Raw genomic sequence first — 13953 nt, forward strand, 5'->3', positions numbered from 1 at the left:
TGACCTGTGTTCAAACTTTTAACGGTCAGGTCAACGGTCAGGCCACCGTACTCAAGGGTCAAACTTGTCATTATCAAGAATTCTACCCTCCTGCTCAAGGGTTGTATCGTTGTGGTCAAGGCTTGTTCCGTTGTCTCAAAGGATCGTACAGTGGTCGTCAAGGAGTTAACCACAATCACTGATGTTTCCGTCATAATCATATGGCTCTCAGTGACGGCGATAAACGTGAATATGTGACGGGAATTCTGAATTAAGACAGATTGTTCAGCTGTGATGGTTTGGGGTTAGATGTATATGGGAGTGGGTCGGGATCCTAGATAGATATGTTTGTGTGTGTGTGTGTGTGTGTGTGTGTGTGTGTGTGTGTGTGTGTGTGTGTGTGTGTGTGATAGGTCAAGGATGAAGGATGAGAGGTAAAGGTCAACCAGTACAACAAGAATTAGAGTGGAAGCAAGACCCATATGGATCTGCCTTGTCATAACGCCACCTTGAGTGTTGACGTCTCTTTGTCCCTGAACTTAAGAAAACCTTGTTTTGACCTTCAGTAGTCAGGTCACTGTCGGGTCACATACGACTCAACCTGTATATCATCTCTGCCTTTTTTCTACATAGCGAAGTAAGTCTTTTGATGACTGACTGGCTCCTCCTTTCCAGATCTCTGGTTACCCCCTGGACGCCAGTAAAGAAGGAGAATCATCCCAGAGTACAATTGAGGCAGCATAACAGCAATACAGCATACAAGACTAACAGCCGGATGCTGTACCTGGAAGACACAGCGAGTAGCGGAACAGCAGGTGAGACCTGGTTTCCTTGTATCCTGTTGTAACCATGTGTTGAAAGAATTCTCCTGGAGATGACGCCATTCGTTCGCGGCAAGATCATTGACAGTGAAAAAAAAATAGTAAGTGATGTAGATGTGAATGAATTAATCCCCTGAGCACGACGGCACCATCATCAACCTATAACCTGACCCCTAGAAAGCTTTAGGTCAAAGGCCAGGCCATTGTGCCTATTGTTCGTAGTCTCGTGGTGAGGGATCGTAGCGTCGTGTTGATGGGGTTGTGCTGTGTACTGTTGGCCACAACAGGACCACATCCGCTAATCCCTCCGTCACCCCGTCACCACTGGGGAAAGCTGTGGGCGCACGACAGCTGCGGATCGGAGTTAGGATAAGGGCCTCTCACTTCCCAGGAACCCTCGTCAGTCGCTCACTGTCTGGAGCATTTCCTCCACCTGGTTTGGAATGTCCACCTCGAAGAGAGTGAGCCTCGGGGCTTACCCCCACGTCCCGACCCACTCTCTCTCTCTCTCTCTCTCTCTCTCTCTCTCTCTCTCTCTCTCTCTCTCTCTCTCTCTGTTCCACCCAAGCCTCGACTGGAGGTAAATAATTTGCCCGACCATCACGAGAGTCAGCCGGCCGTATTTGCTCAGGGCTCCTTTGTTTTGGGGACCTAGTGGCTCTGAGGCATGTCTTCAAAATGTTGAGCCTCGACTGGGTTTATCTATGTCGTAAATGTAGAATTAGTGGCATTGATTAATAATGGTAAATCTAAGACTTAACACGATAACTTATCCATGTTCTATGCGTAGAGGACATAAGAATATGACAGTTACTTGACTCTTGCTACATCTACTAGTAAGCAAGTAAGATAAGAAATGATTACATGGCAGGTAGAGCTCTGCTTCGCCAACAGATGATGTATACCTCCACACGTCTCACATTATATCACTCGTAAATTTCGACACAGAAATATTGAAAAAAAAAAAAAGGCGTGCTTTTAACAGACATATAATCGCTTCTCACAATCTAAAATCTGTACACACTCTGTATTCCAGACATTCAGCCTTAGGGAATATACAAGGAATATTTTCCGTGGCAAAGGCATTCACGGGGAATTCTCTTGGATTTTAGAACATTAACTTGAACATGACCGTAAACCGGTTTGACCAATATATGTATCGCCATAGCTACGTGCCAGTCTGACTGACTTGATGTAGCGGTAGTACTACACTGAAAGGTTAGGACAGGCCAGGTGTATCATCTTAGGAGATCCATGTCTGTGTTTCATCGTTTAGGGTCGTATTGATTCGCTACGACAGGATCGTATGTGGGGGACGTCATGTTAACTTCAACACTGTAGTTGGGTTTTCTGCAACAGGTCTGTGCGTGAGGGGGGTCGTCATTTTATTTCAAACACCGAGGCGCAAATGAGAATATAAAAGTTTGTTTTAGCCATTCATGTTTTATGATCAGACAGTAATATACACCTCTGCACTGTCGGCACATCACATCTAGAATTCTTAACATTTTGTTTTGGGTACACCGTCGCTGAATACACTACATTTGTCTGGTCCACTGTAGGTTACTCTTGCGTGTGTCGTTTGAAGCGTAGTTCAATATACTGGCGATACTCGTAGTTATTTACCCATTCATGAGATCGTGTTTTTGCAGACGTTTGGAAATTCCTATTTTCTTTTTCGTCGTATTTTTATTCCTTGAACGATATCGTGTTCAAATGGAAGGCAGTACATGGTGGTTCAATGCCAATACATGAACAAGAGAGTAATACGTAAGGTGATAGAGATGGACTGAGGGGTCTCATGCATCCGTTACATAGGTATTAGTAAAGTACAGAATGAGTGGTGCGTATGAATATGTGGATGAGTAACATATGTGGACGGTGGAGTAATGGGCGGGTCAGTTTTCTTTTTTTGTGTGTGGTTAGGAGGGGAGAGAGGAAAGGGTTGAGCCAGGTAAGATCCATTGAAGTATATAATGATGTGTACAGATGTATGGTGTAGGCTTTATTGAAGCGTGTGGGTGGTTTGTTGGATGATTATATCGGGGGACCTTATTGATATACCTCCAGCTGGCTGAGGCGTGCATGTGTAGCGATTTTTTTTTATTTAGTAAGGAAATTAGCTAAATTAAGGCGAGCATAGTTGATAGTGTACATCGATGGATGACTGGAGCCTCTATCCTGTGGTATGAGGGTCCGTGGGAACCAAATTTGTCCCAAAGTCGTACAAATGTCGAGTTCTTGGATGTGTCTGTAGTTTATGTGTCTGTTGTCTTCTTGTGTTTGCCCTGCTTTATGTGTTGCTTCTCTTAACCACATGCTGGTTGGTTTTATCGTAAGTCGTTCATGTTGTTCTTTGGTGTTTTCGATATAGGGCTACCAACCATTTGTGAGGAATGATGGAGCTTCGATGGGTACTCTCTGTAGCTTGGGCATTTATGATTTCGAGACGAGGTGAAATGGTAAAAGGGAGTCGGTCAGTCTGGAGGGGTCATAGCCTTTACTAGGTGTAATTTTTGCCCTCCTTTTTATTCATGTTGGAGGCTCCAGTCATGAACAAAAGTCCACATCAAGGCCGGGCCTTAACTGAAGTACAGAAAGGTTGATGAAAGGGAAAAAAATTGAAGAGACAATGGAAAGTACGAATTTTGGAGTGAGTAGGAAACCTGTCTTTTAGAATGTTCCCAGGTCATAGTTGCTGGGAAAGATATGGGAGGGTAGAGAGTTCCAAAACTTAGACGTGTAAGGAAAGAGACAGTTATCAAAATAGCCCACCCTTGAGTTGCCAACGGCCACACAGTCATCATGTGACGCAGCAGCTTGCCGAGTATTGCGTGGTCTTGCTAGTGGTGGGGGACACACAAGCAGCCAGCTCTCGGGTGCAAAAACCAAAGTAATACCTACAGAAGAGGGAGAAAGAGAACCCATATTGTGGTGGAGGGCATGGTGGGGTCAAGTTTGGAAAGGTAGCCTGGTTGAGTTGATGCCATCTACACAGATTTGGCTTTTGCCACGGTCTGGGTCGCAGCAGCTCGTGATGTGGGGATGTATGTCAGCGTCACTGGTGCACAAATGGCCCTGTGGTCCAGTGGTGTTTTATTCCTGGTGGTGGATACTAGAAAAAGAACGTGTATTAGCTGATTCTTGGGCTTTTAGTAATTACCGGATCCCCTGCAGTTTCAAACTCTCGTGTGTGTGCGTGTGTGTGTATGGTGTGTGTGTGTGTGTGTGTGTGTGTGTGTGTGTGTGTGTGTGTAATATCAAAGCTAATCCGCTCGACGTAAAATACTTGTATGTGTAGGGGAAAGGGAACCATCGTCCATCAGCTCCTCTCTCCCTTTCGATCCTATTGACCAACTTTTGATTCATCGCTCTCTTCGAGGGAGGGAGGTAGAGGGAAGCTGGTCTTCATTTCCAGCCAAAGTTCCTCTGGTTTTCGGGTTGCCTCAATGATGTTTGCGGCGGTTGGAAGAGACCGAGGCTGGGGAGGAAACCTTTTACACGATGTAGCGAAAGACGAGGGACGCTGGTGTCTGAGGACCTAATAAGGTACAGGTCCAGTAAGACGTGTTACCCTAATGCTGGGGACGCCCCGAAGGCAACCTGACCCCTTGAACGTTGTGGTCTTTGTTTAACACAAGGTTGATAAAGGTAAATACACCACCTGGCTTGATACCGCCATGCCCGAAGACTTGTCCAGTATACGGGCTAGCTAAAACGGATTTTAAAACACGTAGATTATGGAATGAAGTTCCTTGAAGTACATATAGTTTGTTAAGCTGTGGTTTACGGTCACTCTTGTCAGCCTAGAACATTATTGGTGGTTTTAGTTTACGGGACTTTGTCGTCATCTTGATTAGCGGCTAATTAGTAGTGGGTATTAGACGGATATTAATACTGAGACTTCCATTTGAATTAGACAGTCTATTGAAGGGTATAGAGGGAGAAACTCTTTGACAATGATGGAGTCAATGAATTCGTATTTACAACATCATCTCATAAACATCAGTTGTAATAAAATTAGTCAAATGCTTTGAACGACAGGAAGAATGTTAATTACCGAGTATATAGGGCAGCGCGTCATCCCCCTCCCCCCCCTGGGGACTGGCTCCAGGGGGGGTGGGGGTGTTTGTGTGTCAGCGGTTACCATGACAACGGTGTCCGGGACGACGCCGACGACAGCTTGGAGGAGAGGAGGGAGAGGAGCGTCCCCCTCACCCACACGGCTGCATCTGGAGGAGGAGGAGGAGGAGGGGAAGAGGCGAGAGGGTCCTGCTTGTGAGTCTTGCCGTAAGACCAACAGAGACACTCACCTAACCCGACCTCATTCGGGGTGACCTAAATTAATGGTCAATTATCCACGAACAACCATACCCGGATGTTAGGGCCAGGGCGAGGCCAACATTTTGTCAAGTAGAAGTTGTTTTTCCTTCCTATCATTATTAAGGGGGAGTCAAAGCGAACTAGGCCGAGATGCGTGTTTAACGCCGGCCTGCCTGCCTGCCTGGCACCGCTAGCTAGACGACATTTCTAACCCCAGGGCGGAGGATGACACAGGTGGGTGAGCCAGCACTTGTGTTCGCTGGCTGCTGCAGGCTCATCCTGCCTCACTCTCGGGGGAGTGGGATCTCCCTTGTGTTTACGTCTTCACCACGTTCCGTGCGCCAGGCCAGCATAACGCGAGGCTCTGTTGGCCACTTCTGTGGCGGCTTGTCACGCCGTTACGTCACGGCAGTGCAAGTCACCGTGAGTCGAAATTCGTAAGCTAAGGCTGTAGTAAGGCAAGCTACTGTATTATCTTATTTTTTTTGCTCTTCACGTTAGCTGACGTAACTTTCGTCTTTACGTCCAGACTCCGGATGCGGAAGGGGTCGGTGGGTGGGTGGGTGGATGGCAAGACTTCTGGTCTGACGTCACGGAGGGGATGATTGGCGATTTTCTCTCCCCGAAAGTTTTGTGGTGAGATGATTGGTGGATTTAACGATGGGATGCCAGGTTACAATGCAGTTCTCCTATTGCTTTTTCTTCTTTATAATTAATATTATTGTTATTATATACATCTATATCGTTTATTGAGGAAAGGCATACGTTTAGAATGGTTCAAAGGGAGTTAGAAAGAGAGAGAGAGAGAGGGTGGGATGCAGTGGACTCTGGGATCCGGTAACCACAACACAGATTTGTGAGGCTTCCTTGGAAATCCATTTTCCAACTTCAAATACAGTCCCACCCCCTCACACACACACACACACACACACACACACACACACACACACACACACACACACCTGCTCTTCACCCTACCCTATGGCCCTAGTCGATAGATAGACCCATAACAAGCTGGGATATATATATATATATATATATATATATATATATATATATATATATATATATATATATATATATATATATATATATAAGTTAAGAGTCCAGATATTACTAGTGAAGAAACACAATGCACAAACACTAATCATGCAAAGTATTATAATATTGCAGTTGCACTCCAATACGTTAACAAGGAAACAGTCAGCTACCAGTTCACATTGTGTATTAGGATAGAGCTGATATATGAGTGACCGCATCCAAAGATGTACAATGATTTGATAGAGGAGGGCGACAAAAAGGGTACCACAAAGATAAGCTGAGTTTAAAATGGTGGAAGTTAAGAGTTCGTCCAGCGCGGAGGCGATGAGTAAGCGTTGACTTAGCTACAACCTCCGAGTTATTAAGATGGGTTAATGACGTCAGCAGTGGACACTTCTTCGAATGACACGGAAAGATGGAACAACGACGAGATGGTAACGCAAGATTAAGCAAGACACACGATGGGGAAAGGCGTAGAGAAGTTCTGTAGAAGCAAATGAGTAGATGAACATGGTGGTCGAGAATGTTCAAGAGATGGGGTCCCCACGAGTGTACACCCCCCCTTCCCAACGTGCAGCACAGATGGGTAATAAGGGACGATGTTTGTGTCTCACATCTCCTTCATATCTGTTATTACATGTCTCCCACACCCCTCCCCTACCAACTGTGTCGCCATCAGGACACGCTGACATGCAGTTACGTTGCCTTGGAAACCTCTCTCTCTCTCTCTCTCTCTCTCTCTCTCTCTCTCTCTCTCTCTCTCTCTCTCTCTCTCTCTCTCTCTCTCTCTCTCTCTCTCTCTCTCTCTCTCTCTCGCCAACTGGTTGCTCCTCGCTGCGGCCTTGCACGCAGGAGCCTTTAAGATAAGGATTTTGCTAACACCCGGGACTTAAATGGAATTTCTTTCCTGAGATGATTATGCATATATCAGATATATACACACAACGCGCAGATCACTTCTTTCTGTTTCAGTACAGTTCCCCATCGCGGCTTTTATCGGGTAGGTGATTGACCCAAAGCACTGAATTGCACTTCATTTGCTCCTTAAAGTTTTCACATTTCGCGAAGTGTTGGAGACGTGGGGTTGGAGGAGGAGGGGGTGATGTGGTGAGAGATGCCAAAACCTTCTTGTATATTTCGTGTTTAGATTAGACGTTTTCTTTTCGTTGACTTTGTGGCGTAAAATAAATGAGATTTTTGATTTTAGATTTTTTTTCTTTCGGTTTGTAATTAAAAATTCCATCTTTTTTTCTAAGCTGTTGTCTGTTTGTTTGGTTTATTTCGATGTCATTTCTTTACTTTGTTTGTTATCCTTTTATGCAGAATTTTGTCTCTTCTTTCACCTGTGAGAGGCTTAGGCAGACGAAGCCGTTGCGACTAGAGTACGTGTTGCATTGTCACCAGTCACCTGTTGCTCTGATGTCACTCATCAGCTGATGCCACTGACGTCATTTTCCAGCTGATATAGTCGTAAATCAGCCGACGCATTGACGTCACTCCTCAGGAGACGTCCTGATGTCATTAACCGGGCGTTACGTCAACATTTACCAGCTGGTTTGCGGTGGTGTCACTTCCCGTATGAGACAGAGACGTCGCCATTGAGATGATGACCTGACTTCAATAATCACCGGGTTTAACTCGGTCGGTACGGGTGTTTACATCACCGGTCAGCTGATGTAACGACTTGGTTGTTGACGTCACTAATCATGTAATGTACTTGGGAGCCAATCAGCTGATGATGATGCCCCTCCACCCGGAATAGTGTGATGTCAGGCTCCCGGCTGATGCAGTGACGTCAGCTCATCAGTTAATGCATCGCGACCCCAAGCCATCAAACACTAATTTATTAAGCACTCGCCACGGTCACCTCAGGCGAATGTTTGTGGGTCACGCCAGCCCTGCCACGCATTGCCGCCCTCCTAGCCATCCTAGCCCTCATAGCTCTCCCTGACCTTCTTCCCTCATAGCCTTACTAGCCCCTCCTCTCCTCCTTGCCCTCCTCTTGGTCCTCATTTTCTAAGTTTTCCTCTTCCGTCCTCATCCATCCTGTTATACCTTTTCGTCTGTAAATAGTAATGATAATAATGATAATAATAATAATAATAATAATAATAATAATAAGAATAAGAATAAGAATAATGATAATAACAATAATGATAATGATAATAGTAATAATAATGATAATAATGATAATGATGATAGCAATAATATCAAACGCCATCTTTCAGTTGCGAATGCAGTATATATATATATATATATATATATATATATATATATATATATATATATATATATATATATATATATATATATATATATATATATCGTCTGATCAAGTTAAGGAATACAGTCGGTAATGAGAAATCTGGCATCACCTCTACACGTGTGTTCGTTGGAGATGTTCTGCCGTTCATTCGAAGTCATCACGTTAATGTTCTCCATAACAACTGGTTTTACAGTCGTGGGAAATAATGTTACCGTTTAAAAATGTTACTTCCATAAAATGAATTCCATAGCGTCACTTTCATGCGCGTGAGAAATGGTGGAGGACCGGATGGCAACAAGCGCTGGCTCTACCGGGAAACATTGATGGTGTTTCGGAAATGAGGGTCATGAGAAACTGACCTTTCCCCTGGCCGGGGAACACTACCTTCACTCGTAACATATCGGGTATTTCTGGGAGGATTTTATATAGAATGCGTTTCACTAATGATTTTTGTATGGATTTTTTTTTCTTTTCGTATAGATTGAGCATCTGCAGTTAGCTGATGTATAGCATGACTGTAAATATTTCAGTGACAATTGCAGAGAGCTGTACAGCTTTTGCTGAAAATGTTTAGAAATTCTGAGAGAGAGAGAGAGAGAGAGAGAGAGAGAGAGAGAGAGAGAGAGAGAGAGAGAGAGAGAGAGACATTCATATAACCTTTTACAGCATACTATATTTAGAGTAATATATATATATATATATATATATATATATATATATATATATATATATATATATATATATATATTATGACGAGTTAAACATGCCTCAATTACGTGCCATCTTAGGTGAAAGGACACTAAAAGATAAAGAAACAGATACTATTCTGTTTCGCAGACATTTGCAGACCTGACATTTAAAGGTAGAAAAGTCATGGGAAGAGGGAAGAACGGGAAAGGTCATGGGAAGAGGGAAGAACGGAAATATGCAGAGAACTATTACTCGGAAGTAATGTCAGAAATAACGTAGTTTAAGGAACTGAGTTCAGGCTCAGTATTTCGAGGACAGTATACTGGCTATAAGTGTATAAACAAATATGTAATTTGGCAGATATTCAGATGACATTTAGAAGAGGTGGACACCTTCCAGGATATCCATAGGTCGCAATCTTTAGCATGTGACTGCTGTCATGCACAGTACGGGTAGGGCTATAGTCTGGCCAGTGAGTCTATCTCTACAGGCACGTACCGAGCTTTCTGTCACCTTGACTTACATCCTGACTGTGATATGATGGCAATGTAGTGCTATGATTGGGTTGGAGAAACAATTTGTAAAGCCACACGCCAGGTCACTTTGCTGTTTCATTGTGAGGGTTCAGGTAAAATTTGTTGAAAGTTTAGACGTGTCTCCCATAAAATTCTAATTCAGATCTTCATTTTCTGTCGTGTATCTCGAGATGATAGAGAGAATTTGTAGCGTAAACTTTACCAAAAGAAATTTAAAATCTCCAGGTCGAAGGTAAGCTTAACATTCCGTAAAGTTAGTGGAAAATTGATAAAAAACGCAAATAAGACCAGTAACTGAAATTCTGTCTCTCTCTCTCTCACTGCATCAAGATCCAAATAGATATCTTTAACCTAGGCGTCAGAATTTTTACCACAAATTCGGGAAGCGTTTTTAGTAAAACGCTGTGTTTACGCATGGAGTAAAGAACACAGCTATAACCACTTTAGCTTCAGATGATTTATATTTATTGTTTTGTGTATGACGTGATTCTGTTGGTCTTCCTGGAGATGCCTTCCAACAGCTGACCAAAACAGAGAATTTAGGCGAGGTTGCAAGAGAAGACAGCCCAGCTTGGCGTACATATGAAAATGTCGGTAGAATTAAAGGAAAAGTTGGAGGAACAAGGGAAAATAAGAGAGTAGATTAATCTTTGTAGGTTTATGGCAAGGTTGGGAGATTTGTGATCGACGAGGCGTGCAACAGGCGTGATTATATTACAGTGGGCGCAAACTGGTCTCATGGTAGGCCGTTGATTCTGATGTATTAAGATTGATATAACATATGAACCTCTGTGTTCCTCAGATTTTGTAGAAGGATGTTATTATCATCAATATTTAGTGAGTTTTGTGCTCGTGTTGATGGGGGAAAACCTCTGAAGGAGAGAGGTGATGCTCTGGGGAACACAAGGAAGGTCTGTGTGTGTTATTGTGTATCTTATTCCCTTGGAATTCTCTTTTCCGTAAATCCCTTTAAAGTCTCTTCCCTTATAAAAAGTGAAGCAGGTAAATAAATCAGCGAACTTCAAAAGTTTTATTGAGAGTTGATGCGTATGTACATGATTATTATAGAATGATATAAAATAGCAGCAGGTACAAAGAACAACCGTAGAATGCAGATGGCTAATCATGGAGAACGACCTACACACGTAATAATGAAGGTAAATTGTCGATTATCATCTGAGCCTAATGCACACTGAAACAAACTGAGGATCCATGGAGAATACTGTGTCGGTATCACACAACACAGTCCACCGCAGAACTGACTCTCCTCACCTTATACCATGGGCACGGGAGAGGGTCACTGGTCTGCGTCAGCCGCTTGAACACAATGGTATGTAAACCAGACATAGACCAGGCCATGGCATGCACCATGGGTTGTTCCCTCGTGGTCAGGGTGGCTCAGAACCAGGGTAGTCCACATGCATATCAAGTTTGATCTTCAGAGTATATACAGACTCCATCTGAACGGTGCAAGTAGATGAGGGAATCCAAGAATGTGTTTGGTTTTGGAAATTACAAAGTGTGAAGAATGTCTTCAGTGAATCTTTGGCTACATGGCTTGTATGAATCTTGTTAGGTATTTGTTGAACGTTTGGTTACGTGCAAAGTCTTTGAAAGTACATCATCCACCAGTCTTAGGAATGTGCATTAGGATTTTAGGCAAACTTACATTTAGTCTTACATTGTTTTTGCAAACACACACACACCATCATATACTCACATGAAAACCCATATAGAATCAGAATGAAATACACTTCATATATCTTTTTATATCTCTTAACAGCCATCTTTACTATCCTGTCTCCGTCTATAGAGGTGAGTGGGGAGAGGCCTTCTTGATTTACCATCTTGTCTCCATCTATAGTGATGGTTGAGGAGAATCCTTCCGCTTTCCTATAGTGGTGGGTGGGAAGGAGCCTTCATCCGTACTACCCTGTCCCCACCTGCATAGATAACGAATTTAGGATACCGAAACTGTTTTCGAGCAAGTAACCTCGTCATAGACCATTGGGTCTTTGATATCTGGCTCTCCTCTGTACAACGCAAAACACTCTTTAACCCAGTGAAATAGTGAATCCCAGAGCAGACAAGGTAGCTGACCCCTCTAGAAAAAAGGACATTGCTGGTACATATCCAGATTTTAAGATGCACATCTAGCAAAATTTCATATTGGTTAGGGGAATGTTAGCATCGTATTGACATTTTTACATGAGTGAGGCCGGGGCTGAAGGGAGCCTGTGTTGGGACGTTATGTGAGTGTGTGGTTCCTGGACCAGGGGAAGCTGAATGACACCGCTGCTGTCATGAGATATCTGGAGATTACCTCAATATTTTCTCATCTCACCACCAGTAAGGGCTGGTGGTACCGGACTCCGCCTGCATGAGGCTACACTGTGAATGGAGAGTCACCTTCGGGAATGTTGTGTCATCGTCAGTAGACGAAACGGGGGCGCTGCCTCGTCAAGTAACTTCTCGCTCCAAAGGAGTCCAAGTCACGTCCTTGCTCCTGTTTGGGGGGCGCAGCCTCGAAGTTGCAGGAGCCCCTTGCAAAACGTTTTGAGGTTATGTGACCACAGGGCTTCATCACAGCCTCAGAGCTGAGCCTTGATGATCAAGCTATTTGTACAATTGTCTACGTCAGTCTTATTCCCAGGTATTTACATTTATTCTATAACTCAAGGCTTCATTTTTATCTAATATTTACATTTGTTTGATATTTGGGAGCCTCGCCATAATGGAAATACATCGCTGTCCATGACTGTGCATACTGACTGTGACAAATATGAATATGTATTATGGACAAAGAAAGGTGGATTTCATAGCTTTGTACACAGACAGACTGACACACACACACACACACACACACACACACACACACACACACACGTTTCAAGTGTATGTATACAGTGTATGACATAATCAAGGTAAAATTCCCTTGTTTCAGCTCTTATTTCGAATCAACAACATAACAAACAATACATCGTCTCCCATAGAAATAATAAATGATAATTATAGATAGATAAATAAATGAATCCACACAAAGGTGATAGTATTTCCGAAAATTTGTTTGTTGCATGTGAGTCACACAGAAGCTTCACTTGTCGTCAGGAGAGGCAAGTGTTAACTGGAAAGTGTCCAGCCCACGAGATGCTCCACTGATTAAACGATCGTTGATGAAAACGTTTGTTCCTGGTTGTTCGGGCTTTGTAGGCGTATCAGCTGCCAGGGTCGTTAAGGCCTGTAACAAGTTATAAACCATCGGTCGAATTATCTTGGAAGTCCTTCCTCAGGTCTTCAAGATATTTGTAACACCATACACGCTCGCACTGTGTAAATGGCTCGAGTGTCCATTTGTATTTCTGGCCTGAGCCTTTGTCTTATAAAGGTCCAGTCGTTTTCGAATACTTCGAGACCGTCCTGGGCGCTACAGAAGATGGCGTTATAGGAGCTTCTTGCTTAACTTTTCACTCTTGTTCTCGGCTGCGATGGGCCTCTTGGCGTCGCCGTTTTGGTCCTTACTGGCGTCCTTCTCGTCGTCGTCGTCCTCCTCCTCCTCCTCGTCATCATCGTCGTCGTCGTCCTCCATGGTCTTCTGGGTTGACTCCACGATACGGAAGCACTCCAGGAATTCGTTGAAGTCGATGTACCCGTCCTTGTTGATGTCGATGGAGCGGGCCAGGTCTGTGATCTCCTCCTTGTGGATGTGGACGTCGATGTGGCGACTCAGGAGATCGCACGCCTCGTTGAACTCGTCCATGCTGATGTAACCTGCGGGCCGCGAGTTGTGGGAAGGCTACAGTCATAAGGGAAATAACATCCGTAACCTCAAGTTTTGTTTAGACTTGATTCGATCCTATGTAGGTACTTGAGCGTTAGTAACTAGTGGGACCTACGTGGCGAGGGAATAGGGAACAATACTACAAACTAAATGCTTTAACTGTGGCACAAAAAAGAAACACTCCATATGAAATATAGAACAGAGTGTGGTAGATATATCTTTCATTGAGCAATAATTTTAATGAGGAGATGAGTGTTTCCTTAACCAGTTGGGTGGGGTGGATGAGAATGTGTGGTAGTTTGTAGTACACTTGGGTCATACCCATATTGACAGATGGGTAAAAGGTAGCAGCGAAGAGGGGAAACAAGAGCCAGGAATTTATTGTTCAGTTTACTTCTGACAACTTCTTCTTCAGGAAAATAACAAAGATGACGTTGTCGAAATTAATTGAGAAGAATAAATTCCTGGCTCTCTTGCTTCCACTGTTCGTGGCTACCATTTTTACCCATATCAGTACAC

The 13953-nt window shown here is 43.7% G+C and overlaps 1 protein-coding gene across 1 annotated transcript in view; it reads right to left on the reverse strand.

Annotated features, from left to right (window-relative positions):
* Positions 1-10672: 10672 nt before the first annotated feature.
* Positions 10673-13953, reverse strand: part of LOC139763428 (serine/threonine-protein phosphatase with EF-hands pef-1-like) — an 82048-nt gene continuing 78767 nt past the window's right edge. The window contains exon 16 of the mRNA XM_071689463.1: positions 10673-13424. Within this exon, the coding sequence (XP_071545564.1) occupies positions 13096-13424 (329 nt within the window). The 3' untranslated portion in view covers positions 10673-13095. The remainder of the gene's footprint in view (positions 13425-13953) is intronic.

The sequence above is a fragment of the Panulirus ornatus genome, chromosome 47, assembly GCF_036320965.1.
Source record: "Panulirus ornatus isolate Po-2019 chromosome 47, ASM3632096v1, whole genome shotgun sequence".
NCBI classification, from domain to species: Eukaryota; Metazoa; Arthropoda; class Malacostraca; order Decapoda; family Palinuridae; genus Panulirus; species Panulirus ornatus.